Genomic DNA, 27,413 nt, shown 5'->3' with positions numbered 1-27,413 from the left:
TAAGCTTTCCATCTTAAAATGTATTCTAAATGACCTCCTCAACTGCTAAAATATCAGCCAGAGAGACTCTGAACCACAGAGTTGTTTCTGCCTCCACAGACAGTCTGAATGACAGAATAAAGAGCTGTCAGTACAGTGCATGAGAGTAGGCACACACCCCTCTGGGCTGTGGAAGAGTAACTGGCTTGGTCCCTCCCTGAAAGCTGCAGGTCCGCTCCAACTCTCACCTCTTTTAAATCAAAGATTAAGACCTTTTTATTTGCCACTGCCTTCCAATTTTAGCTTATTTTAACTCACTTTAAATGTAAATTTTAAATTTACTTTTACTATATTTCTAATTTTTCTTTTCTTTTCTATGTTTTATTATATTAGTCATTTTAAATGTGCTCTTTTATACTTGTCTGAATGTTTCCATTGCTTTTAGTGTTTTAATGTAAAGCACATTGAGTTGCCCTCGTGTATGAAATGCGCTATACAAATAAAGCTGCCTTGCCTTGCCTTGCCTTGGTCTAGAGATGGATCTGTCTGAGGAGGAAGAGACAGTTGACATAGACACGTTTGTTACGACACTAGAAAAGCAGCACTGAGACAGTCTGCGAATGTAATGAATGTTGTTACTGTGCATGATCTGCTGGCATCATATGAACACGATAGTCATGTTAGTCATTTCGCATTTTACACACTACATGTGACAAATACACACATACAGATACATGCAAAAAAAAACACATGCAACTGTAGTTTTTGTGCTCATGCACAGAAATGCAGACATGCACAAACACACAAATGCACAAACGTAAAACACTGATGACATGAGTCAAAGTGTCAGCTCAGTGGGAGAAAGCACAGAGTGTGCCGCAGAGGATGTAGCACAGTTACACAACCACAGCTGGTCAGCATGGCAGAGGTTGATGTTGGAGGTAAAGTCAGGGACAGATGCTCTTTGTTTTTCATAATAATCTATATTTTTACATTGAAACAAAAGAAGACATCCTAGTGGCATCACACATGGCTACTTTGGGGTCCCTTAGAGATTTGCATGGTTTGCTACAGTTAAGTCTTTACTCTCTGGACGACTTATTAAAAGGAATATTGCCCGGATAAGATCAATGCTGACTTTTGATGGCAAACAAACCATTATTCATGCTTTTATTTCTTCTAGATTCGATTATTGTAATGGGCTTTTAACAGGTTTAACTCAAAGATCTATCAATAGATCACAGTTGGTACAAAATTCATCAGCAAGACTTTTAACTAAAAACAAGAAGAAGAGCACATTACTCCCATTTTAATGCCCTTACACTGGTTGCTTTTAGAATAGATTTTAAGATTTCACTCATCACTTTTAAAGCACTTCACGGCCTGGCACCTGAATATATCTGTGATTTGCTGTCACCCTACCAGCCCGGGCGCACCCTCAGATCCTCATGCAGGAACCTTCTTAAAGTTCCCGTCACAAAGTTAAAGTCTAAGGGTGACCTGGCCTGAGGATCTGAGGCGAGCTGCATCAGTATCTTCTTTTACACAGCTGAAAACACATTTTTATCAAAAGGCCCTCCTGTAATATTGTTTTATCCACGATTCTACATTTATTTTTAATCTAATTTTATTCATGGGTTTCTTTTATTCAATCATTGTTTTTATTGGTTTTACTGATTTTAATTGTTTTAATAGCTTTTAGTAGTTTCACTTTTACTCTTTTATTCAGCTGTTCCTCTAAAATTGTCTTGAAGCTCATATACCCCCACCCCCCCTGCTTTGTTCTTTTTATTGTGGGTTTTTATGATGTAAAGCACTTTGGGTTAGGGTTAGGGTTAGGTTAGGTCCGTTTTGCTCAGTGCTTTATAATAACTTTATACTTCTTGTTATCAAAACAGCATTCAGCAATAAATGCAGCTCAAAGGGTTGAGTCCAGAGCATGCTGGGAAATGCTTTAAATGACCTTTCAGCTTCATACCAATGCCAGCTAGCACAGCACCTGTCAGTTGACACATTCTTTTGGTACACCGGCCAACTTCTCTCAACCCATGAACAAGAACAAGTTTGTAACATGCGATAAAGCTACAATCAAAACTTCCCCTTGCTGTATGAAGAGTTACAGAAACAGCTTGAAGGAAGGTGGGGTCATAACTGAAATGACGACGACATCGAAACAAGAAATATTTTTAAAAAAGGGTGCAGACTTTTTAAAAACAGAATGTCACAGAAACACCCATGACAACTATTACATTTCTTGTCATAGACTGTAAACCTTTTTGTGAGAACTCGGTAGTTTTAATTAAACAAAAGAATAAAACTGTTGTCCCGAGTCATCAACAAGAAAAAACTGACAGCATCTGGCAAATGATGAACATTCGTTTGAGGCTCAGCAACCACAAATAAAAAAACATTATGGGAGTACACTCTACTTGTCTATAAGCCATAAATAAAGAGACGATAAGCTTTAAAAGAATGTATTTAATCTGGCAACACCTATGTCTGTTGCTACGTTAGGTGGTTGGGAATGGCAAACAGTACCAAATAACACAGACATCAACAACTCATTCAAGCCGGAGGTTTTTGACAGTAAAAACAAGGCAGATAGTTTCATTAAAATTCATCTGATAAAATCAAATGACATTTCTTTAAAATATAAGACTATTCTTATTCCAGATGCTGTTAAGTATAAAGAAATGACTCCAGTTTTGCTTTATTCAAACAATGATTTAACTAAGATGCTAAATTACTAGACAATGGAGGTCAACAGTGTTTTTGTGTTCACTGTGTATGTCTTGTTTTGGTGTTTAGCTGAGACGGACAACTCTCAGCGTCTGTTGCACAATGATTCAGCGCAGCACCTGAAGATGAGGGAGAGACAGCGCTTCTTTGAGGAGTCTACCAGCATGATATGGACAACTACCTGCCCTCCTCTCACCTGCAGATCGACTGCAGGAAACGTGAGTTGACTGTCCAGCAAACTCTCCCTCGTTTTAAAAACATTTATAGGGTTCAATTTTCAATCATTGACCTTTTTTTTTAACATCTGAGCGTTTATAAATGGATTCAGGTTAATTGATTTAAAGGTACAGTGTGTAGAAATGGGAATATTAAGCCGTGTCTAGCGGACAGATTCTAGATTGTGAAGATCCCTTTCTCTCCCACCCCGTCGGTGAAGCAACAGTGGCCTTCAAGGACAAGGAGCTCCTGTGATGCATGATAATTAAGATCATGTTTTTGTCAAGTGTTTGCTCTCAAAAATTATAATTCTTTTGTGCACAACATCATCATATTCAACAAATTGTAAAGAAGTTGAAGTGGCAGCTGGGTTTCTACTTCAGACACAAGTCATGGTTTTCTTTTGCTTCGGATAAGATACTTGTTGCTGCTACTTTTATGCCCCTGATTGAGTGTGATGATGTTTTATAAATGGATGCATCATCTCAATGCCTTCACTCTCTGGATACGGTTTACCATGGAGCTTTGAAGTTATTACAAATCTGAAGTCTGCATTGCCTACCCGCAGACTAAATCACTGGCATGTCCTTATCTTAGACAATTCTTAACTTGCTTCCCTCTTATTTATGTGATTTAATTAATTTGAAAAATGCCGGAGGCTAAGTCACAAGACTTATTTTTGCTTTCTGTCCCCAGAGTGCGTCTTAAAATGAGGAAAGAGTTTCATGTACACATGACCCAAGATTTGGGTCCGAGGGAACTGGTCTCCTTAAATGTTTTTAAAAGCAGACTGAAGGTGTTGGAGGAAGATGCATCAGGTTATAAATGCTTTGACTGGTGGTTTTCTGTTACGTGATCCAGGATATGTTGACACGTGTTTGTAATCGTTAAGTATTGTATGTCTGTTACTTTTTTGGAATGTGCTGCTGTCACCGATCTTGGCCGGGTAACTCTTGTAAAAGAGATTTTTAATTTTTAATCACCTTCATTATTAATTACATTCTAAATACATAGTATAGACAACCACTTCCCTTTCCTTCTTAAACTTTCAACCTGTGCAATTTGAGCAGCCACTCACTATAAAAAAGTCTGTGTTACTACATGTTTGTCCGTTCTGTGGTACTGCAGAAACATGGCAGTACAAGATGACGGCTTCCTTGGAAGGGGACTCACTTCTTTATAGACTTGAAAGGCTCATTATGAGTTAAGTAAGGGATAATATATGATTAGCAGGTTGTTGTGGGAAAAGAATCCCGACAGGGTGAGACAAGACACTGATGCAAAGCGGAGGGGTCTTGAACACCCTGAAGGGATATTACCCGGCTACTGAAAATACAAACATGTTGTCAAAAAACATAGATTAAAAGATTATTTTATTGATTTAGTTGATAAGTGATTTATGTTTACAGTTTTTTAAAAAATAGTCCCTGTGATTCGACTGCAGTTATCGTTCCATGGTGATGGATTCTTATCTGCCTGTTGCGGTGGATTTAACATGAAACTGTCCTCATTCAGCTCTCCTTCTTCTCTGAGCTCTCAGTTCACACACCTTTAAAAATAAACAGATGTCACAACTTTGAACCCTGCTGCTATCATCACCACCGCTCATGGTTTACGTTTCTTTGTAGAGTCCAGTAACGTAAAGTTTCTCTCACCTGCTCCGCTGCCGTTGATCATATTGCTGGACAGAATCCAATATGTAAACATCTGTAGCCTGCTGATTTAGCATGCTAACCGAAGCTAACGTTTTAACCACATTGCTTACCATTTTAACGCTAACGGAAGCTAGCGGTTTCCCCTCACCTTACGGTCTGTGGTGTCAACAAGCAGAAGCTAAATATGTCTTAACTCTTTTCCATGGATTAATTTGACATGACGTGTGATGAGTTTGCCTCTGTTGTTGCTCATGTTAGGGAATGTTAACCGCTGTGAAGGGGTTTTGACCAATTAGAATCAAGCTTCTTACACAACCGGATGATCAGTAAGAAAGCCGGGTAATAACAAAAACTAAATGATTTTTATATTTAGGTGATTACACACTAACTTCTGCATATGTACCAATATTATCTTCTCTTTATACTACACACTGCACCTATAAAGCTTATATGTACATGACCTGTGGCTTACTTTACAAAATGCTAGTTTATGTTGTGTGGTGTTCTGCCTGTACGCAGCCCCCATGGGGAGCATCTCCTCCATGGAAGTGAATGTGGACGTTCTCGAGCAGATGGACCTGATGGACATCTCTGACCAGGAAGCTCTCGATGTTTTTCTCAATTCAGGCCCTGGAGTAGATGAAGGACCTCTGGCATCCCCACTGCCAGGTGCAGTACTGCCACAGTGTTTCTTAAAGCGAAATCTCTATCAATTTATGTGTAGAAGATTGAGATATGGGACTATTTTGAATTTTTTCATATTTTGTTTTGATTATTTAATGAACAAAACTTCTACTGTGTCAGGTACATACAAACAGGGTTGGTTATATTGTCGCTGGGTTTGGGTATCTTGTCAAACCTGGCCTTTGTTGTGTGAGTGTTTAGGTTTAATGGGAAATCTAACTGCATTAGTACATTAACAAGTCAAGGGGCTTTGATTGGCAAACATAAAATAATTACTTCCTTCATTTCAACTAATGTTTTAAAGGGAGCCATACTTTATGAATGATTGGTGTAAAGATTATCAGTGTGAATCCATTAACCAGAAATCCTTGCACTGCTGTGATGTGAGAACTGAAGATGTGTCTCACCGGTTGAGGTTCCAAATTAACACCAGAGAGTTGGTTAGCAAATAAATGTGTATGGTATTTTAAGGGAATTCAATAAAAAGCACTTGGAATTGTTTTTAGGTTGAGTTGGTAGTTCAAATGAAGAAATCATATTTATAGTTGGTACGTCTATATCTGCTGACTCTACCAATCAGTTTCATGCATGGTAAACACTGAGGGGGCATCTTACTGAAATGAGTAACGACAAAACAGAAATAATCTAACAGTTTCTGCTTTCAGAGATTGAAGATGAAGAAGAAGAGGATGAGGAGGAGGAAGATGAAGAAGCAGAGGTTGTGTACAGGGAACGGGTACCTTTGAAACGGCAGCACGAAGTGCAACAAGGCTCCAATCTCGCATGTCCTCAACATCATCTGGTTCCAGTGATACCAGTGAGGGTGGAATCGACACACCTGTGATCCAGTCCGACGATGAAGAAGTCCATGCCGACACTCTGCTGCTCACCTCTGTCCCTCATACCAGGGATGAAGAAACTGAGGAGGAAGATGAGGAAGAAAGATGCCTTGGGACAAAATCCTCTTAGAGACAGAACTTTAATCTCTGTGGAGATGAAGGAAAGGGCAAAACATGTCTGAAACTGATCTCTGTGTTACTCTACATTTTCATTCCTCTTTTTGGAAAACCCCAGCATGGTTTACCTGGCTGTGATTTGCTGTCTTTTTGAATGTTTTCCTGAGAACTTCTTTCCTAATACCCGTTGAGTGCTCGTTTAATGTAACTGTTGAAAATCCTGGTAATGGTGACATTCCTGAACAAATGTGATGAGTCATCCCGCTCACTTACACTCATCTGTTGTGGCTGAAATTAAATAATGTTGGCTCAAGTTTTATTCTTCTTACTGCCTGAGTGAAACATCTTTCATGCCTGTTTATGCCATTCATAGCACAGGTGTTCAACCGTTTTTTTTAAGGCTGCAGGGAATCTCAGTTTTACAGTCTTAAAAGGGTAGAACTGAAGTAAAAGGTTCAGAGAGTCACATCCTGTGAAAAATGCAGAGAATGCAGAGAAAGCAAAAAGAAGAAGAAAAATCCATGAAAATATACAAAAGGAATTCAAGCATTTCAAATTATAACTGCACTTGTAATCTGAGTACTCTAGATTTTCCTATATTTTAGTATTGAGATTACATTAAATAGCATTTCAATCAAACAAACAATTGAGCTTATTTATATAGCACCTTTCATACAAATCAAATGCAACCCAAAGTGCTTCACAGTTTTTGAAAACAAGAAAGAAGCAGAAATACAATAATGGCAACCCATTAAAAAACAAAAAATGTTTTTTTTAAAAAGAGACTAATGCACACCGCCAACAATTAAATATGTGTAATTAAAATAAGTTCAAGCGTCAAATTGATATTAAGAATATAAATAGTTAAAATAAATACATTAAAAGGGTAAGGATAAGAGTTAAAAAATAAAATGAAGGCTAAAAATGTCAATAAAACTGAGTAGATTATTAAAAATAAATTAACTAATGAATAAATAAATAGAAATTAAATAAACAGTTGAAATTAGTAAAATAATAAAGCAACATTTAAATCAATATAACAGTAAAAAGTAAATAATACTATTGAAGAGTTTATTTCCAAAAACAGATAACTCCGTTTTTATAAATTTTTCAAAAAAAACATATTTTTGATATAGATTCCCATTAAAGTTACATTTTCAAGATATCTCTGATTAGTAAAGTCATTTGACTTAGTCAAAGCCACCCAACCTCAGTTGATTGATCATACCAAAAGCTAGTATTAGAAAAAAAAAATTGAAACACTTTTAATTTTCCAAAAATGAACACTTCAATTGTTAAACCCTACATAAAAGCCAGACTGAATAAATACGTTTTTAGTTTACGTTTAAAAGTCTCAATATCACATCTACCTCCCTATGAATACTGCCTCTGCTATCTGGCATGGCTCACATCTACAATTTATCTTGCTACTATGTTAACCAAGTAAATTTTGTTGCCTTTGAGGATTATAAAAATGAGGACATCAGACTGACTGCTACAGGGCTCAAACATTGAGCCAACACAGAGTCAAATACTCAGAAATAATTGCAGGGATCGTGATTTTTAATGTGTTTTAGAGGAATTACATGAGACAAGCTGTATTTCATTGACTTGAGCTATCATTACTACATTGCCGTGTGCATGTGCAAATTATGTACAATACCATGAATGGAGCTGTCTGTAAATGCATGCCACTTTGTTCTAATTAGTGACTATCTTATGTTCCAGTTGTGTAGCTACAAAATGTTGCATTGCTGAACTATGCAGGACCAAGGACTGCTTCCCGAGTTTCACCTCGCCTTCATGTAACATTGGTTTGGTGTCACCCCATGCAGCCGAGTGACTCAGCTGACAAAGATTTTTATGTTTCTTGCGTGTGTTTAATAAGTGTGTCTGTTTAGATGAGTTATTGATATGGAGGTTTGTGAGGGCGTGGATGGTAAATCATAAAACAGGTGTGATGATTTAGTGTACTTCAACTTGCAAGACCTTTTTAAAATATCATGTTGTGCATCTCTGGCCCGCTTAAAAATCTTGCAAGGGATGGAATAAAATAATTCAAACAACGTTTAAAACAGTTTGATTTAAAGATTGATATCTTGTGTTGCTTGACTTTCACTCGTTGGCTTTTGATGATTCAAAATATAAAATCAGATATGAAGGCTTGACATGTTGAAAACATTTTTTAAACACTCAGACGGTGCGTGTAATGTAAGGACAGGTTTTATTGTCTATTTAAAAACAACCTTATGGAACAATGAGCATTTTTACTTGGGGGCAATATTTCCGTCAGCCGCTACTGATGATGAGAGAAAGTTTCACACGATACCACTGAAGAGATCCAAACAGGTTTAAACAGGAAGACTCCCAACAACTTCTGAGAGAGTTTTCTTCTAAGGCCACTGTGAACGAGAGGAATGACTATATTGGAGTTTGTTTAGTATTGAAGGGGTCCTATAAACATTTGAAAAAAGAGATACATATAGGCTTCTAAAATGACAAGCTTGTTCCTTACGTTCAGCCTCATGAGCTGAGACATTCCAATGTTGTATTCATCTGTATGGTATGTTGTGAGAGGTAATGCATTTCCTCACAGGGGTATATTTGAATGTCATAAGTATGAACAGCTCTGACATGTCCTGGCAGCCGTCATCGCTGTGGCATTAAGCCTTCCAATTCCACCTGTTATACAAGTTTGCCTTTAGTTTACTCTAAGCTGTATGCTTAAACTGCGTTACTTTGTCGGCTCTCTATATACTTTCATGTGCTGAGGTTCTTAGTGGGACCTATCCTACATGGTTTATTTATGTAATTGAACTTGTGACACACATAAACAGCGTACAAGTATCATCCGAAGGCTTGAATAAGGATGCTTGCCATGGCTCTCATCCTGTCATACAGGTGGGAAGTATCCTTGACAGTCTGTGGGGACGAAAAAATGCTTTCTACTAGTGCTGGTGACATTGAAATTATGTTATCACGATAAAACTATTCAATATCAGTCGCTATCAATAATTCTCAAGTAATATCAAATCCTTATTTATTTAAATTTAAATGCAGATTTTTGCTCCTGAGTGAAAGTTGAAGAAACCAGACATTTTCTTAGGTTGTATCTGGTATTTAGTTTTCTGATAAACTTATTGAATCCATCATTTTTGACGGTGCTAACAGGAAGCAGGTCTTTAGTGTAAAATGAGATTTTTGTGAAGTTTTAGTTTGTAATTCTTATTTTTCTCAGATTGAGGTTTTTTTTCCATAAGTTGATTTCAATTTACAACAAATATATATCAAATAGTGTACTGTGTATCAGTTTAGTAGAGTATTGTTTGAGTTGTGCTCTCCCCTTTAAGGTTACTAAGGGTTACAGGCAGAGTGATGTTGTTTCCCACAGTGCTGTGAATGCATCACGGTTATTCAGTGTTTAGTTGTCCTACGTTCACGGTGGAAATTAACGTGTTAGAAATGCACAGCAGAAGTTGTCTCTGTGCTCTTCCTTTACCCACATCCTGAAAGTATATTTAATGAAGTGTTCTTAAGTTAATAAGTTAACTCAGTCAACTCAGTGTCAGACTAACGACTCTGCTTTGAGCTCGTAGGTATGAGTTTCTTCAGTGTAGCTGTCGCGTGTCTCAGCTGTGTTTACATTCTGCTCCGAACGTCTTTAAGCCCCGCCCACCTCTAACCCTGCAACATGATTGGCTGTTCAGTTGCAACTTACGTTTCAGGCTCATTAGCGCCCGCTGCATTTTAAGTGGCTGGGGGGTGTAATTACATGTTTATTCATATCTAATGTTTATCGAACAATTTTTATATTTATATCGAGAAAAACTATATCACGATAATTATCATTATTGAATTATCGCCCAGCACGAGCTTTCACTGTGTATTGTAAACTCGTTTGTGGTACAGAGAAGCTCCTCAAGGTGCACAGACCAAGGAAATAATGAATCATTATTGTAACTCATCCCCTGTTTTTCCTCAACTTCATTACAGGATTTTTTAAATTTTTATTTTCAACTTAACAAAACTTTGACTTCTAACACCGCTATACATTGGGTTGTTTGAAAAGAAACAAAAGCTCCCTGTCTGTATGACAAGCAACAGAAACTACCTTGTGCTATGTATACACACAAACATTTCTGACCCTGACTTCACCCCACAACTAAAGCAACTGAATACTAATCTGAATGATGCATGACTTTCTAAAACCAGAGTCAACAATAGTTAATCCCTTCTTTTCACCACTACTACTTTGACATCCTTAATTTATCATCCATATGTTTAGTTCCAGTACTCTGACCCGTTCACTCTGAAGTCATGTAAGGTGATAACATCAGCTGAAGAAGAACAGGATCAAAGAGGACTGAGTTTACCTCAACTCGCCTTTCCTTCCACATAATCTGTCCTCCCACACCTCACAGATTTTATAGTTAACATGAAAGAGAGTGAGTTATGAAGCCAAATATCATTACAGGCAAAATAATTGGTAAACTTGCCAGAGAACATGTTGGGATTTGTCGATAAATGATGGTAACAAATGTTTAGCTGCACAAGAAACTAATTGTAAATTAAACACACATAACCATACTTATTAGTATGGAACGTCTGCCTACTGGCTCAACGAGTTCAAGTGTTTTTGCCATCCTGATGCGTGAGAACACACACACCAGCTAACTACACAGGGTTGGGGAGGGATTTAGTTAATACTTCTCCTCACCTTCAAATCCATACTCAACCTCACCCTTCATATCTCTCTGACCTCCTCCATACTGCCACACCCCTCCACACCCTCAGATCCTCAGAGCAGAGCCTTCAGCCGCTCTGCTCCCAGCTCTGGAACTCTCTCCCACCTGACCTCCGTAATACTGACATACTCCCACATTTTAAATCCAAACTCAAAACTCATCTGTTTAAACTGGCTTACTCCATCTGACCACAACTCCAATGACCATTCACTTAAAACGTTTTAAATTGTGTTTTAATTTCTGTTTTGTTGTTTAAACTCTGTTTGTTATTTATTATTATGTCTTAATTAAAATATGGTCAGGGGGTGCAGGGATTTTCTTCAAAAAAATACAAATACAAATACAAATAAATTAAGTGATTTTTATAAGTGAGTGAAAGCATTTGATGCATTTGATGCATTTATAATGAGAAAAGCACTTTGTCCTGCTTTAATTATCATCAACAAAAAATACCACAAGTACAAGATAAAAAATACTACTGGTAAAAAAGTCACCAAAACTGAAAGAACGTATGAGGAATATCCCATTCATAGAAATTTTTGTATTTCATGTATTACTTAAAAAATATAATATTAAGTAATAATATTCAAATTTCTTTTGAAGATAGTAAGAGAGAAACAAAATATAATCACAGTGAAATTATTGAATAAAGTCTCAGTAGTACACTGTATGTAGTCTTTTGGGGGTCTCGAGAGAAAAAGATGTCTTCCTTCATGATGATTCCTTTTGTGGTCAGCATCATAGACATATAAAGAGTATAGACACCGCATTGGCTTCTGGGGCGCAAGAAATATGGCCGCCATCTTGGTCCAGTCATCCCACCCATGATCCTACCTGTAAACGTAAACTGAAGTAGCAGAGATTTCAAGATGCCAGAGCACTGTGCGGCAAAATACCTATCACACATCACATATATCACATATCAGAATATTCTATTACTGCCCACTATGAATATTAAATACGCCAAACCATGTGTCCTGTATCATACCTACATGTATGACGTTGCTGAAGAAAAAACCCTGCATGAAAATCAGTTTAGTATTTAACGAGTTATGAATGATAAATGCACTTATTTGCGCCTGCCAAACAGATTACACTGAGTGGAGCGGGTGACCGGACTAAGATGGCGGCCCCACGGCTCGTCAGCGCCAATAGGTTGTAGCGGTCGATGCGGGGTCTACTCTTTATATGTCTATGGTCAGCATAGGCCAAAAGCTGCGGCTGTGTGATTCTTTCTAGTACTGTTTACTAGATGTCAAGATACACTAGACTGTTTTTGCCATATGAAGTTTGCAATCCTGCAACCAGTACGATACTTGAGCTCAGCGATAATGTTAATAATTTTGAGGTAAACACGACCTAGAGTCTCACAATTCACCTCCATGTTTTGCATATTCACAGCATGTGTTGCACAGCAAAGTAGCAGTTTGCAGTGTATGAAAAAATTGCATACTCCAAGCAGCTGTGAATGTCAATATGTTATAACCAAATCAATGAACTGGATTGCAGTTTTTGTAACAGCAACATACCAGACATTCAAGGGATTTACCCAGACATTACACCACACTCATAATGAGGTTTCTTTGGCACACCAGCAAAAGAAACAAATGAAAGAAAAAAACAAAAGCTATCACAGGTGGCTCATTTTGATGACTTGACGTATCATAGGTGGCTCATTTTGTACAGACAGAAGTAAAGAAAGAGAGCAGCTAGGAGGAGAGGAAGTATATAATAGAGAATTCTCTTTGTTCAGTCACAATTTGACAGAGCTTAAGCTGTTTAGCAGGTATTTAAAGGCATTCCAGATGTAAGCTCTGGTCTCGTAAATGTAGATGTGTTTTACCAAGGAACACTTGTGTACTGCATCATTTCTGCAGAGTTAAGTATGGGGAGTTGTTTTTGTGCCTTTTTCATTCTCATCTCTCTCACCTTTTCTTTCTTCCTGCTTCTTCATTCAGCTCATTATTTTTCAGCACTAACCAAATCTGACCATTTTCTCCATCAACAATCTTGCTGCGGTCCAACTTTTCACCAGTTCTCTCTGCTGTTGTCAGCTGTTCTTTCAGTGTGGAACACCCTCGTAGTCATAGTGCACTCAGGCAAAAAAAGCTCACTTTGAAATAGCGACTGATTGAAGTGTTATTATTTCTGGCAGAGCCCAAGCTTCCTTGGAAAGACTAAACAAAGACAGGCAGTATTTAAGATCTTCTGATTCATTTTGGCATTGTTGAGTTTGGCAAAGCTATATGCTCATTACATAGATAATTAATTACTAGCTTTTTGATGTTATTTAAAATCCTCTGACTCATTTTATAATGATGCGTCATTAGACAAATCACAAGAAAAAAACAAACACTCAACAGCACTGTAGATGCAGTACATTTAAAGAAAGGTTACCTGACATGCAGCTGGTTTAATAGGTTTGAGAGTGACTTGCACTCTCTCAGTTGCCTTTACGATGTCTTTTCAGTGTCTTTATCTAATATTTACAGGACCTGTTAAACTGAGCTGTTCACCACCTGCAATGTAGGGCAGACATAAATAAGAAAAGGTAACCTGAGCTACAGAGTTAGAGGGGGGTGTACACTAAGCCTGTTTTTCAACACAGCCAGAAAACACAATAAAAGTTCATTTTAACAGTTTCTCTCTTATGAAATAAAGTCTTGTGTAAAAGCAAATACACAGGCAACTTTAAATAAAAGCTAAGTCAGAAATTTAATATGTCACATCACACATACCTGTGCATGGACAAACAGCCCTTTGTCAACTGCAAAGTCACCTGCTGCCTGCAGGCAATAGGGGCTGTCTCCTACTCACTATATTACTGGCTGTCTCTGACTTTGCTGGTGTACTCTCACAAAGGATATCAGGCAAAGAGGACCAAGATGAGGAACTTTTTCTTGCTTCTGCTGGTAGGCAAAAAACTCTTAATGCTCACAGTTATCTGTACTGAATATATATTTGTATATGTGAAAGTAACTCATCATTATATGTTAAAATGTGTCAGAATGTTTAAACAAGCCAAACATTAAACACAACAAAGTGAACACCTGCTATTTTTTTTTTAAACAAATACTGTTTTGAGAGACTTTTATCGTTTGTGAATACTAATACATTTTGAAATAGAGTGAGAAAACATAGAGAAAAGAGTTGTCAGTACATAGGTCAAAATGCTGCAGGCAAGCGAAGAAGGAGGCGGCATCAGGTAAAACCAGTTCTATGCATTATATTGTAAAAACACAGAGTGGGGGCACGGGAACAGAAACTCCCTGCACTGTTACACCACCGCCTTTAAAACCTAAAATAAGAAACACATTTAACAATGTTGGATGAGTTAATATGGTTATAATATTTCAGGCTCCTTTGTTATTAAAATGCCAATCCAAAATCTCAACCTTCTCAGGGGTTTTTTTTCACTAACTTCCAACTGCTGTTCCATCCTGTGCGGTCACGCTGCAGGACAGATCCTCTTTTCTCAATGAATCTAAAGGCGGTAATTTAAGTCGGGCAAGCATTAGAAGCAATGGAGGCATTATTTTCATCCCTATGTCAGACTTTAACTGGCTCACCAGAGCTGATGGATGCTGCAACAACACTGTGGCTAGCCCAGCCTTCTGGCTTTGGTCTTCCTTGAACTTCACTCCCTGAATGAGCCTAAACTTAAGACCTAGATTAAATCTATCGGAAAGTCAAAATGAGTTTTATGACAACACGACACTGAAGAGTTATAAAAGTGGGAGTGCGCTAAGACTGTCGTAAAACTCAGAATACTTTAATCTAGTTTTGGAGAGTAAAATCGTTTTTAAATGTGATGGTAGGCTGGCATTTGATAAGTTGATCGATCTCAGTTGCCCATAAATTGAAAATAAAAAAGCTTCCTTGTGTGTCTGACCTGATAAAAATGGAAAACCTGATAGGGTGTGTACCCAACCTCTCACCCAATGCACGCTGGTATTTGCATTAGCTCACTACAGCCTTTCATGGGACAAGTGGCTACAGAAACAGAATAAATGGCCACTTCATCAAACCTCACTAACATTTGTTTTTTCAGAATCAAAATCTAGTGCGTCAAATAAAGGGAGAGTCTGGTGGAGCAAATAAGGACGTAAGCCCAGTGATCAATCATTGTCAGTTACCTCTAAGGACAAAGTGTCTGTATGTGACGAGAGAACAGGATTTCCCAATTGTCTTGCAAATTGTCTTCTCAGTAACCTGCCCTTGCTTTTCCAAATAGCACTTTGTAAACACTGTGGTTAAAGGTGCCATACAAACAAATGTTTATAGTATTATTATAAGAAGCACATGATATTGAAAATTCTTTTAAAACTGTTCTATGATGACAAGTTTGAGCCTCACTAATCCGTTTCTTTGTTACCGTAGGTGGCATTAATAGCCCTGGCTGAGTCGCGCAGCAGGCGTGCCAAACGGGTAACTGTTCCATATTTAGAATTGCCAAATGTTTTACCTCTGGAAGAAGTGATCAGATTATTCATCTTTTTTTTATGTTTGATCTGCATTCTGGTTTCATCAGGAGCTTTTACGGCGTTCCAAAAGAAGGTGGGTTTTGTCCACGATTGAATTAATAGAGGAAGATCCAGGACCATACCCTAAAAAGATTTCAAAGGTGACAGAAATTTGTACATAAAATGATCAACTTCTGTTGCAACTTGATTTTCTGCCTCAGGCAAAGAAGCTAACGGTTTCTTTCTTGACACTAGATGTTCAATAACATGACAGGGGACCACCACGAGTTTCGTATCACTGGAATGGGTGTGGATGAGCCACCACGCGGAGTGTTTGAAATAGATTCACACACAGGGGATGTCATTGCCAATAGACGTTGGACAGAGAAGAGTACCCAAAGCCCTTCCATGTGAGTCTATACTAGATAAACTATAGAGGTGAATACAATTGGAATAGTTTGTATCGATACTTTGTATTATTAAATGTACTAATATCTGACATGACAACTTATTCCCACAGATCAAGTTTGACATCATACACCAGCACACAGGAGATAAACTGGACAAGGAACTAGCTTTCGATGTAGAGCTGAAGGACATCAATGACAACGCACCTATGTTTGACCCTCCTCACACGACTCAAAATGTGAAGGAAAGTACACGTGAAAGTGAGTATACAGTTAATATAAATGACTCAATGAGTACGCAGCCAGTGAGTATTAAATCTTCAAACAAATTAACACAATGTTTAATACACTAGTGATGGGAAGTTTGGCTCTTTTCAGAGAGCAGGCTCTTTTGACTCGGCTCCCAAAGAAAAAACGGCTCTTTGGACTTCCGAACGGCTCTTAATTTAGGATCTTCTGTAGCTGTATGTTTTACCTTAACTTTGCAAAAACTAATGGTTTGTGTGTTGAAAACCCTTTTACGTATGGTGGTTTTATGAGAAGCCTTATAATTGCCTAATTTTGTGCATTTATTCTGTTACAAAACCATTCTCACCTTTGTTTAGTATTTTAAACAAACTTTTTTATTGCACAAATTAACAAAAAACTGCAAACATATCCACAGAACCAGAACCAAACTCAAGCAAACAGAACCAGAACCAAACTCAAGCAAACATTATAAATGTCCTCAGCATTGAGAAAAATCAGATGTCTCCGTTTGGATGGGCTGATCCGATTTCTTACCAATCAAAACAAAGTTCTGCTGTGAGCAGAGCTGCGGCTGAGCACTGTGAGCTAAGCAGCAAAAGGAAAAAACTGGGAGTTGGCTCTCTCTCGATGTGAGCCGGCTCTTCTGATTCACTATAAAGCATCGGCTCTCAGAGCCGCAGCTTTTGATCATGACACATCACTACAATACACTTCAGAAAATAATTCACGTCATAGCATGCACTTTTTCACCTGTACTTTGTTTTCTGTAACACATTAATTCCTTGACTCATCTTTCCTTTACTTTCCTCGGCTCTCTATCTGTTCAATGTAAATCTAAGATTGAACTTTTTTTTAAATGTGCCATGAAAGTGATTGGTAAGGAAAATGACCTGTCACTTCAAACTATCTTTGTAAAAACTATCGTCAATCAGGCACAACATTTTTTGAAGGACTCTTCTCATGTTCTTTATTCAGAATAATAATTATTGCCCTCTGGAAGATGGTTCAGAGCGAGCAGATATAAAAGTAATCGCTTCAAGCTCTCCTTCCTCCCTACTTCCATCACTCTACTCAACAAACAATCTGCACTAACATAATGCCATTTTATTGTATTATTGGTATTTTGTTGTGTCATTGTATGCCACAGTGACATGGTTTTTCATCTTTGACAGTGGGCATGTGATTGTAATATTGGTATGATGAATGTCATGGGACAATAAAGTTTACCTTATCTTATCTTATCTTGCAGGTGACTTGCCAGTATTACTGTACATCATTGACATAGATAAGGAGAAAACACCAAACTCAGAAATCAGTGTAAGCGTGGTTTCACAGAACCCCAAAGCGCCCAATATTGGTGTTCGTATGATAAACAAACATCAGTACCGACTCACCCATGACGGATGTTTTGACTATGATGTAAGACTGAATTACTTTTTGTTCCTACATCAGTGGGCAGCATGTAAATATAAAAATGAGTGCATACTTCTTTTTCAATATCCTAATAACATGATCTAAAATGTATTTTTTTTCCAGAAAGTGAAGAAGTATGAAGTTGTCATCAAAGCAAATGATAAAGGCACACCAGTCTTGTCTTCCACTAGTATTGTCACGCTCAACATTGTAGACACAAACACTCATCAACCCACATTCAAGAAGAGAGAGGCAAGGCTTTTTAAAATGACTTTTAATATGATAATTGTTGTTTTTAGATTGATTATGATGTTAATGATGGAACTGTTCTGCATGTCTAGTATCATGGGGAGGTGTCAGAGGCGATCACTAAGAATGATATTTTGAGAATTGGAGTAGAGGATAAAGACACTCCAAACACTCCTGGTTGGCGTGCTGTGTACTATTTCATAAAAGGAAATGACGATTTAAACTACAAATTGAAACAGACCCCGTCACTAATGAGGGAATTCTCAGTGTCATCAAGGTAATTCTCCTTTTCTAACATTTACTGAATGCTTTTATAATTCTATGGGCTATGCTTAAAGCTAATCTAGTTTTATTTATTTGTTTATAAACATCAGCTATACCAGTTTTTACCTGTGTGTTTCTTACAGAAAAAGGATTTTGAACATACAACAATAGCAAAGCTGCAGGTGGGAGTAAAGAACGAGGAGCCAATAACTGTTTGTAAAGATTATAAAGATGGTGGCAAAGTCAGTGAACCAACCACAGATACAGTCAACATTGAAATCAAAGTGATTGATGTCAATGACCCACCAGTGTTTGACAAAAATCTAGTTGATGTGTACCAGAAGGAAGAGGAACCGCCAGGAAGGACCCTGCACATCCCATCGGTTCACGATGCAGAAAATGACAAAGTCAGGTTAGTGTCTACCTATCAGGTATCTGATGAACCTATTGTCCCATCATGATAGGGTCTGATCTATGCTGGATTTTTTAAAGAAGTGAGTCATGTAATTTTTTTAAAGAAAAAAATTGCTATAATTTTGCATGACCCTTTTAAAAATATATATATTTACAGTAAATTTTCATTTAAAAAAAAATAAAGGAGTCATGATAATTTAAGGATTTGTGAGGGAGAGAACATTTTGCAATTTAAAAAAGTCAGTGCTTTCTTAATTAATTTTGGTTACTCAACTTCCCTTTGACAATATTTCAATGGCTTTCATGTTCCTGGTACATTACACCTGGGTTGGGGAGCCTAATTGTTGTAATTATGTCATACAGCTGGGTTCTTGTCTATAAGTCACATCAACACTGAAAATCTGACAAGTGGTCTTCATATTACAGCTTCCTGATCGATTAAAATACTTTAATGACAATGGATAGTAACATGCTAAAGAGACATACAGTCATATTTTAAGTTATAAAACATATTTGATACCCATTAGCAACAATCAGCTTACGTTGGCATTCATCCACTTTCCTGATAATGTTTGAGAATCATGGCTACAACAGAATAGGTGTGTATTTTAAAAAATTTGAAACTTTCTTCTAAATCCCATCTTGAATTTGCTTGTCTACGGTAAAGCTTGCTGGAAGGAATTTAAACTTAAACACAGAATGTTAGCTAAGTAGCTCTCCCTTTGAGTTTTCAAGAATTTTCAATTGTTTACTCTGCTACGCTTCTCGGTTAACTATGTTACTTTGTTAGCACTTTGGGGTTTGTTCAGAATGTAAAGTGCATAATAAATAAAATGTATTATATCAAAATTGATATGATTTTGTGTTCTAATGGTAGCTAAAAGGTTATCAACTATGTTTTTTCATTGAAATGTGTACTGTTTCCACTTTGTCAGATTCTAATGTGACTAAGACTTACAACCTGTAAAAAATTCAGTAGACATGAAAACAATATTTGAGCATCCCACTCTGAGCGTGATGTCACAGAAACATGACCACTGTGGGAATACGGTCCATTCAACAAGAATAAAGCTTAGGCTGTATGCGTGCCTTCACACACTTTCTCTGTTTGAGTCTGTCTACTCACACTGCAGTTCAGTTTTTTTTTCACCTAATGTTCAGTTCCACTTATATTTCTAGGTTTTCTGTGAAAGAAGATCCAGCTTCCTGGGTGACCATTGATGAAAACACCGGCAGAATCACATCGATTAAAAAGATGGACAGAGAGTCGTCGTTTGTCGATTCTGATAGCATTTATAACATTGTCATTGAGGCCATTGATGATGGTATGAAGATCTTCTATTAAAATGTATCATCAAAAGCAAGCTAAATAATATGATGTGATTGGTAAACAAAGCACATCTATTAAGTAACTGTTTTTCTTCTTTGCTGGTGTACCAAGGTGAGCCTCAAGCCTCAAGTTCATGCACAGTCCAGATCCACCTGGGGGATAGCAATGACAATGCGCCTCAGCTAGTCAACAAAAATATCTTTATGTGTGGAAACAAGGTTAGCAAAGTCATGGTGCAAGCCAATGACTCAGACATGGATCCTTACAAAGGGCCCTTCACCTTCCATCTGTTGGAAGATGACAAAACTCTGGCAGAGCGATGGAGATTAGACCCTTCCACAGGTACTACATATCCTTTAACTCTCCTCACCAACTTAATATTAAATTGTTTCAATCAAAGAGCAACTACATACCTGTCCTTATCACACCTCCCTGTCTAGGAGAAGAAGGTGGGCTTGTTAGCCTCAAGCCACTTCCTTTTGGTACCTACTCAGTGCCCCTGCTGATTCATGACCAACAGAACTTGATTGGACAGGATACCGTGGAAGTGACAGTGTGTGACTGTGGAGACAAAGATGTGTGCAAGGTCAGAGAGCCGCCCACATCGAGTCTGGGGGCTGCTGCCATTGGACTAATATTTGCAGGACTCCTACTGTTTTTATGTGAGTATGGAAAAACAGATAACATGAAAAAAATCCATGAAGTTCATGTGCACTTAAGCTACATAAATGTATCACTTTTCCACCCTTAACTTAGTATGAATTATTAAATCAATTAGATGAAGACTAATGCATACCAAACAAATAATTTGATTAATGAAAAAAATATATATTTTTCAAATTTGCCAAATCCTTGTCAAATCAAAACATTTCTCCCCTCTTGTTTTTATCCTTAATTTTTGCAGTACAGGTTTAAACTAATGCTGCTTTTATGCCTGTGTTGTAGAACTTGTAACTACACACAGGACCTTAATCTTTCTTTAGTATTTTTTTTTTTTTTTATTAAACCCAGAAACCCAAATCCACAGGAGCCTCCTAAGTACGTAATCTAATGTCTTATGTTAAAAATGGCGAAAGTATCACAAATAAGTTTCAATATAAATTTTAAATATTCTTATTTAATGTTCTGTGAACTTTCCCACTTACCCGTGTTAATTGGATGAGGTAAGGCCCACAGATTTATTAAGAAAAATATATATTGATCCAGTCATGGGAGATGTCACTCAACAGCTCTGTGGGTATTTATAACTGGCATGTTTTTCACATGAGGAACAAGCATTGAAAGCCAAAGTGATTACTTACAGCTGCAGGTGTAAGTGTTTACCTAGTTGTTCCAATCTGAGCTGTGTAGGTTCAGTTTGATCATCTAGTTAAAGTGTCCCTTGTTCATAGGGACATGTCAGCGAGTGTTCCATATGTACGATACTGCTGGCTAGGTTATGGATATCATAGCATTTTGTAATTCACCACTCATCAAGCAATTCGAATTACATTTTCTGCTTCATCCCCTGAGTCAATCCAAGCAACTCAAATATTGTTCAGGTTTGCACTAATCTGATTGCACATTGCCACAATGTACTATTGCTGTGCAAATGAGTGGGGGAGATGTTGTTCAAAATGTGATCAGCAACACCCTCACAGTCTTTTATAGAAAACATGATGTTTTAACACTGCTCCATTGTATTTTGATGTGTGTCCGCAGTGCTGTTACTCCTTTTTATGTGTCAGTGTGGAAAGAAACAGTTCACCATCCCCATTTCCGAGGATGAGGGCAACCAGACCCTCATCAAGTACAACCAAGAAGGAGGAGGCTCTGAGAGCAAGGTGTGTTTGGCATGACAGGTGGTACAATTGTAAAAGAATGCTTTCATACTCTTTTAATCTCAAAGCATTTCCCATATTCTGAGATCTACCTTTTCCTCTTATCTGTCAGGCTGCGCCTACTCTGCCCATGACTCCGATACAGAGTGAAGCGGTGACAGACGGGATAAAAATGGGCTCCAAACAGGTACTCCAGCACTTTAAGACTTTTAGACTCAAGCTTTTGGTGTTTAGGTTAGGTGGCAATTTTAGCTTAAAGGGTATTCCTACAGAAAACAAAGGGTTACATAAAGAAAGCAGTTGGGGTTTTAAGGTGTTGCCGCTCCTAATAATATTGAAATAAGAGTGACAGCTATAATCCCATGACAGCCACCTTTTCATTGTCTGTCTACCTGTGCTGATGACAAATGGACAGGGATGGAATGCACGATGTGGTTAAGATGTTTGTTGAGAATACATTGACATAAATTACAGGGTTTGTACAGCACGGAGAAACCAGTAGCATGACACATTAAAAAAGAAGAACATAGCAATTCTACTGAAGTAGCTCCAAAGTAGGACAGTGGTTGTTTCATGTTAGCTAAAAAAGGACTGAGTGACGTCAACAATGCCTAGTTAAAAGGGTTCGTTAAATGAAGAGTTCATTTGCAAAAACAGATACCTCCTTTTTATAAATTTTCAAAAAACATTTTTCCTTTTAATATACATTTTTAATAAAGTTTACTTTTTAATAAAGTTACGTTTTTAATGAAGTTACATTTTTAATAAAGTTATATTCTTAAGATATTGCTAATAAGTATTTTTGACTTAGTAAAAGCCTCCCAACTTCAATTTATTGAGCTAGTAATAATAAAAAAAAAATGTTTTGTGAAACATTTTTTACATTTTTAAAAGTGAGTTATTTGTTTTTGCATATTAACTCTTCAAATGTATACATGATGAGTCTTTGGTTAATGGATATTTTAATTTCAACATATGAAATGTTAATTATTCATGAATTCAATACTTTGGAAAGTTAATATTATGGTTCCATTTCTCTCTTCTTTTTTTTTTTAGAACAATGGTCAGTTAGTACAGTGAACAAAAAATATTATGCTCTCATTGGCCTATAATTCTAAGGTTGATTTATTAATTTTGCTCCACCAGATGTCTAAAGCGGCTCCAGTAGTGAACCAGGACATGTACACGATGGACACGTACAACGGCTACAGTCAAACCATGGTAAGTATCAAGGACAACATCCTACAAAGAATAAGAACTGTTCACAGCAGCACGCCTTTTACTATGCTCCCTGATTTAATCTAACTATTATTTGCTTACAGATTAACTCTCAGATGACCTCAATGAAAATGCACAATCAGAGAGACACACTCAGGAGCTTAGGAGGGCAGAACATGGTAAGTAACCACAGCCATGATTACAACAGCCGTTGTTAGCACATCTGCTGAGTGTTTTGCTCTTTTGAAGATATCTTAAGTTGTCACACTGCCTGTCTAGATCCACAAGAGGGCGCAATGCCCTGGACTTCAACCTATAACAACAACCCTTCAATTATACAGTCTGTGTATAATATTGTTATTATTACATACCAAGTGTAATAAGGACCTATTTTAGGGGTTAGTCCCCCTGTCTCTATTCTCTGTTGTCTGTTAATGCTTAATATTTATTTAAAACATGTTCACAGGTTTCAATTTAATCATTTCATTTTGATCCATGGGCAGGTGACCCAAAATCACTGACAGAGAGACAAAGCTGGGGTTGGTAGTCAGATTTAGATACACTTTTGTTATACTGGTTAAAATGATCTTTATGTCCCGATGGCAATCAATACATAATGTGTTCTTAAAAAAAGAGTGAAAAAAAGCCGCTATCTACAGCTGGAGTAAATCTGGGAAAACACCAAGTTTGTTTGTGTTTTTAACTTTCACTATGGTAATGATTTGGTGTTTTCTTACTGCTGAGTGAGACATGAGTTGACTTAGTGCAAAACACAAACAATGCGTGGAAGACCGGTCGAAACAGGCACAATGAAATGGTCGCGAATCAGCGGCGCTTGTGAATGTGAGAGGGGGCGTTGTTTTGGAGGAGCTCCGAGGGGAGGTGTTAGACGGAGTCCTGAGGAAATGCTACATTCAAATTCATGCTAGTTTCCCATGACTACCAACCCCAGCTTTAAGCAAAAGCAAAGATAAAATACTTTTTTTTTTTTAAGTTATATTTTTGGGCATTTTTGCCTTTATTGAATAGGACAGCTGAAGAGAGACAGGAAATGTGGGGAATAGAGAGTGGGGGAGGACATGCAGCAAATGGTCAACTGGCCGGGAGTCGAACCGGCGACCTCTGCGACGAGGGGCGCTTAGACCGCTGTGCCAACAGTGCCCCAAAGACAAAATACTTTGTACTCACTGTGGTAGAAAAACAAACTCAATGCAAGATGCCCTTGAAGTCAAATATATCAACTAGGAAGCAACTGGGATAACTGAAGGCACATTTCAAACAGAGCCAAGGATGTGGTAACAATGGCAATATTGGTTTAGGGTGCATCACACTAAGGCAAAATGATGATTCCTGAACTAATAAAGGCATTTCAACCACATCCTCCTAAGGTCAAGTGACAAAAAAAGCCTCACTCTTATTATGTCATTGTTTTCAGTACTCTACATGGAATACAAACAGGACAGAAACCTACCAGGTAAGTCTTGTTTCAACAAGAGGGTAAACATTTGACTATATATCTTGGTATGTTAAGTATGTTGAGTACAATATGATGAGTACAATATATTCATCCAGTAGTCGAAAGCTTATGCATGTATAGTTTGGCTATGGTAGCTCACAATCCTTTCTCTGTGAACAGGGCGGCTCATCAAGATACCACCGCTCTCTCAGCCAGAGCTCCAATCAACACATATCCGATCACCTTGACAGGGTAAGAACTTGAGCTACATGAATGCCTTATTAAATCCAACCTTACATTCCCTCTCATATAGAACACCTAATTACTGGGTGGGTTACATGTGGCCAGGTCGAGCAAGTTTTCTGATAATCCCAGAGAGCTTCTCTCCTTCATTTTTGAAGAAAGTGATGCGCCTTATTTAACCTTCATGTATCTGTTCAGACCAGCACCAAACATGCTTCCTTTCTGTCATCAATTAAATAAACAAGAACAAATGAATAATTAGGGGTCAAACTGATAAGAGCTTAGGTATATGTTATACTTAAAATGTAGAAGTTTCCAAAAAGCAGCTTTTTTTTAATGATAAAATTAGTGCTGGGCGATAATTCGATAACGATAATCATTGTGTTATATTTTTTCTCGATATAAATATAAAAAGTGTTCCATAAAAATTCGATATAAATAAATATGTAATTACACCCCCCAGCCACTTAAAATGGTGGGGCACTAATGAGCCTTAAACGCTAGTTTCCACCCAACATTAGACTGAAGAAGATGGCATTGACCAGCCAATCATGTTGCAGGATGAGAGGTAGACAGGGCTTAAAGACGTTTGGAGCAGAATGTAAACACAGCTGAAACGAGTGACAGTGATGCTGAAGAAAACTCAAAACCTACCAGCTCAAAGCAGAGTCGTTAGTCTTACACTGTGTCGACTCTGAGTTAACTATTAACTTAAAACACTTCATTAAATATACTTTCAGGATGTGGGTAAAGGAAGAGCACAGACACAACTTCTGCTGTGTATTTCTAACACGTTTAATGTCCAACGCAACCGTAGGACAACTAAACACTGAATAACCGTGATGCATTCACAGCACTGTGGGAAACAACATCACTCTTCCTGTAACCCTTAGTAATCTAAAAGGGGAGAGCACAACTCAAAACAATACTCTACTAAACTGATAAACAGTACACAATCTTATATATATTTGTTGTAAATTTAAATCAAATTATGGAAATAACCTCAATCTGAGAAAAATAAGAATTACAAACTAAAACTTCAAAAAAATCACATTTCACACTAAAAAGACCTGCTTCCTGTTAGCACAGTCAGAAATGATGGATTCAAGAAGTTCATCAGAAAACTAAATCCAGATACAAACTAACAAACCGTCTGGTTTCTTCAACTTTCACTCAGGACCAAAAATCAGATTTTACATTTAATCGAAATAATTGTTTAATATGTATCGTGATAATTATCGATATCGACTGATATGAAATATTTTATCGTGATAACATCATTTTCAGTATTGCCAGGCACTAGATAAAATTCAATAAACTGAACCTGCTGGACAACACTTATTGGTGGACAGGACACAATCCTGTACCAGCAGACTGGGTTCAATTAAAATCCTTAATGGTTCTACACATACCATTCGTGAAACAAGATTGCTAAAAGGTCAGCACTATGTGTATTATAAACTGTCGTGGATTTTTGGGGTACGATTATTTTTGCCTTCTTTTCCCCACAGAGACTGCCCATGATTAATGCAACCCACGTAGACTGCCCAACCGACAATCCTCAAGAGTATGCCTACGAGGGACAGGGCAGCAGATCCGAGTCACTGGATAAGCTGTCACTCAGCAACCATGGAGATGATATGAACTTTTTGAATGATTTGGGACCCAGGTTCAAGACCCTGGGAGGCATTTTGCATCAGAGAATTCAAGAAAAAAACGTAAAGCTTTAAAGGGCACTGCTGGACTCAGTTTTTTTTTTTTTTTTTATGTCAACAAAGTTGTTCTTTGCTCCAAATTTTCAGACTCTGATACTGGACCTCACTATCTTTTGAGAGTTTTAAGGGATTTTTTTTATACTTAACAATTGAAATGACTTGGTGAAATGGTTTCTGTCCATGGATTAACTAAAACAGTTGGGTTTTGTTAATCTGAACCTTGAGGTAAGGCATTGCACAAACTGTTATGCTCTGGTAATTCTGAAAAGTGACGTTTTGATAGGGACTGGGTGTGTGTGATATTTTTTTCAATTTTGCTACCTTGAAAGGGATTTCTGCTTTGAACAGCACACATTTCTAGCTCTGGAGTTTTAGTCATAGCAGTATTAATTCAATGTTTAAATGTGTATGTTTACTTGTGTTGAAAGTGGAATATTCCAGAGTTTGTATAATGTTTAATTTCTGTTAGTCTCTACACAAAGAATAATCTTCTGGAAAAGATGTCCTACATGAAGGACAGAAAAAACTAACTTGTCAGAAATAATGACTGGAATTACTGGAAGTTGATATCTTTCCTTCTGGTTTTTGATTACCTGGTGACACAGTGGAATGGATTTACTCTACTACCATCTTAATGGCAATGTTTTGCTTTGTTTACTTGTGTGCAATTTTTGCATCAGCTTTCTTACTCATTTCGAAAATGAATAAAATTAATTTTGGGGAGAAAAAAAAAATGTCATGACTTAAATATTTGCTGGTAGCAACCAAGCGGCAACCTCTGGTATCAAACTATGGAGCCCATGCGGAAGTGATATAATCTGCAATTCATCGAGAATCCGCTTGAGGCTGGCTGCAGAAATACCGGAAACCACATAGACACCAATTCAAAAAAGACAATCTTTGCAGCATTAATAAACATGTTTACAGCCTGGTTCAAAAAACAGCTTGGCTCTTCGTAGCTAATCTCTCTATCGGCACACACTGTACGGGGGGTGAATTTTTTTCTAACACGACGGTTCAGAAGATATTAAGATTCGGAGTTATAGCCCAAATAAGGACATGACTGACTTGACTGACAGGCGGGAACACATAGCTGTTGGCTAGGAGGCTCAAACTCCGCCCCTTTACGTCACACTCTGCCTGATTGAGTTCCGCATTTCCAATATGGCTGCTGCCGTCGATTGGCTTCAAAACAGCG

At 37.6% G+C, this 27,413-nt stretch overlaps 2 protein-coding genes across 2 annotated transcripts; both read left to right on the top strand.

The window, feature by feature from the left end:
• The first annotated feature begins 898 nt into the window (after positions 1–898).
• Positions 899–6,542, top strand: LOC117820878 (dysbindin-like). Its single transcript, XM_034694805.1, is given in 5 exon segments — positions 899–920; positions 2,788–2,868; positions 2,871–2,936; positions 5,109–5,258; positions 5,939–6,542. Coding segments are annotated over 5 exon segments (498 nt in total). The 3' UTR covers positions 6,118–6,542.
• Positions 6,543–13,859: 7,317 nt separating this feature from the next.
• On the top strand, positions 13,860–26,930 carry cdh26.1 (cadherin 26, tandem duplicate 1). Its single transcript, XM_034696298.1, is given in 21 exon segments — positions 13,860–13,886; positions 15,355–15,402; positions 15,506–15,598; positions 15,693–15,810; positions 15,813–15,847; positions 15,958–16,105; positions 17,343–17,512; positions 17,630–17,758; positions 17,848–17,986; positions 17,989–18,032; positions 18,163–18,437; positions 19,613–19,758; positions 19,875–20,105; positions 20,204–20,425; positions 21,465–21,586; positions 21,696–21,770; positions 22,730–22,804; positions 22,906–22,980; positions 24,237–24,275; positions 24,438–24,509; positions 26,012–26,930. Coding segments are annotated over 21 exon segments (2,502 nt in total). The 3' UTR covers positions 26,231–26,930.
• Positions 26,931–27,413: the final 483 nt, after the last annotated feature.

This window comes from Notolabrus celidotus, chromosome 11 (genome assembly GCF_009762535.1).
Source record: "Notolabrus celidotus isolate fNotCel1 chromosome 11, fNotCel1.pri, whole genome shotgun sequence".
In the NCBI taxonomy this organism is placed as follows: Eukaryota; Metazoa; Chordata; class Actinopteri; order Labriformes; family Labridae; genus Notolabrus; species Notolabrus celidotus.
Note: the sequence above shows the minus strand (reverse complement) of the source record. Positions and strands in the feature narration are given on the sequence as shown.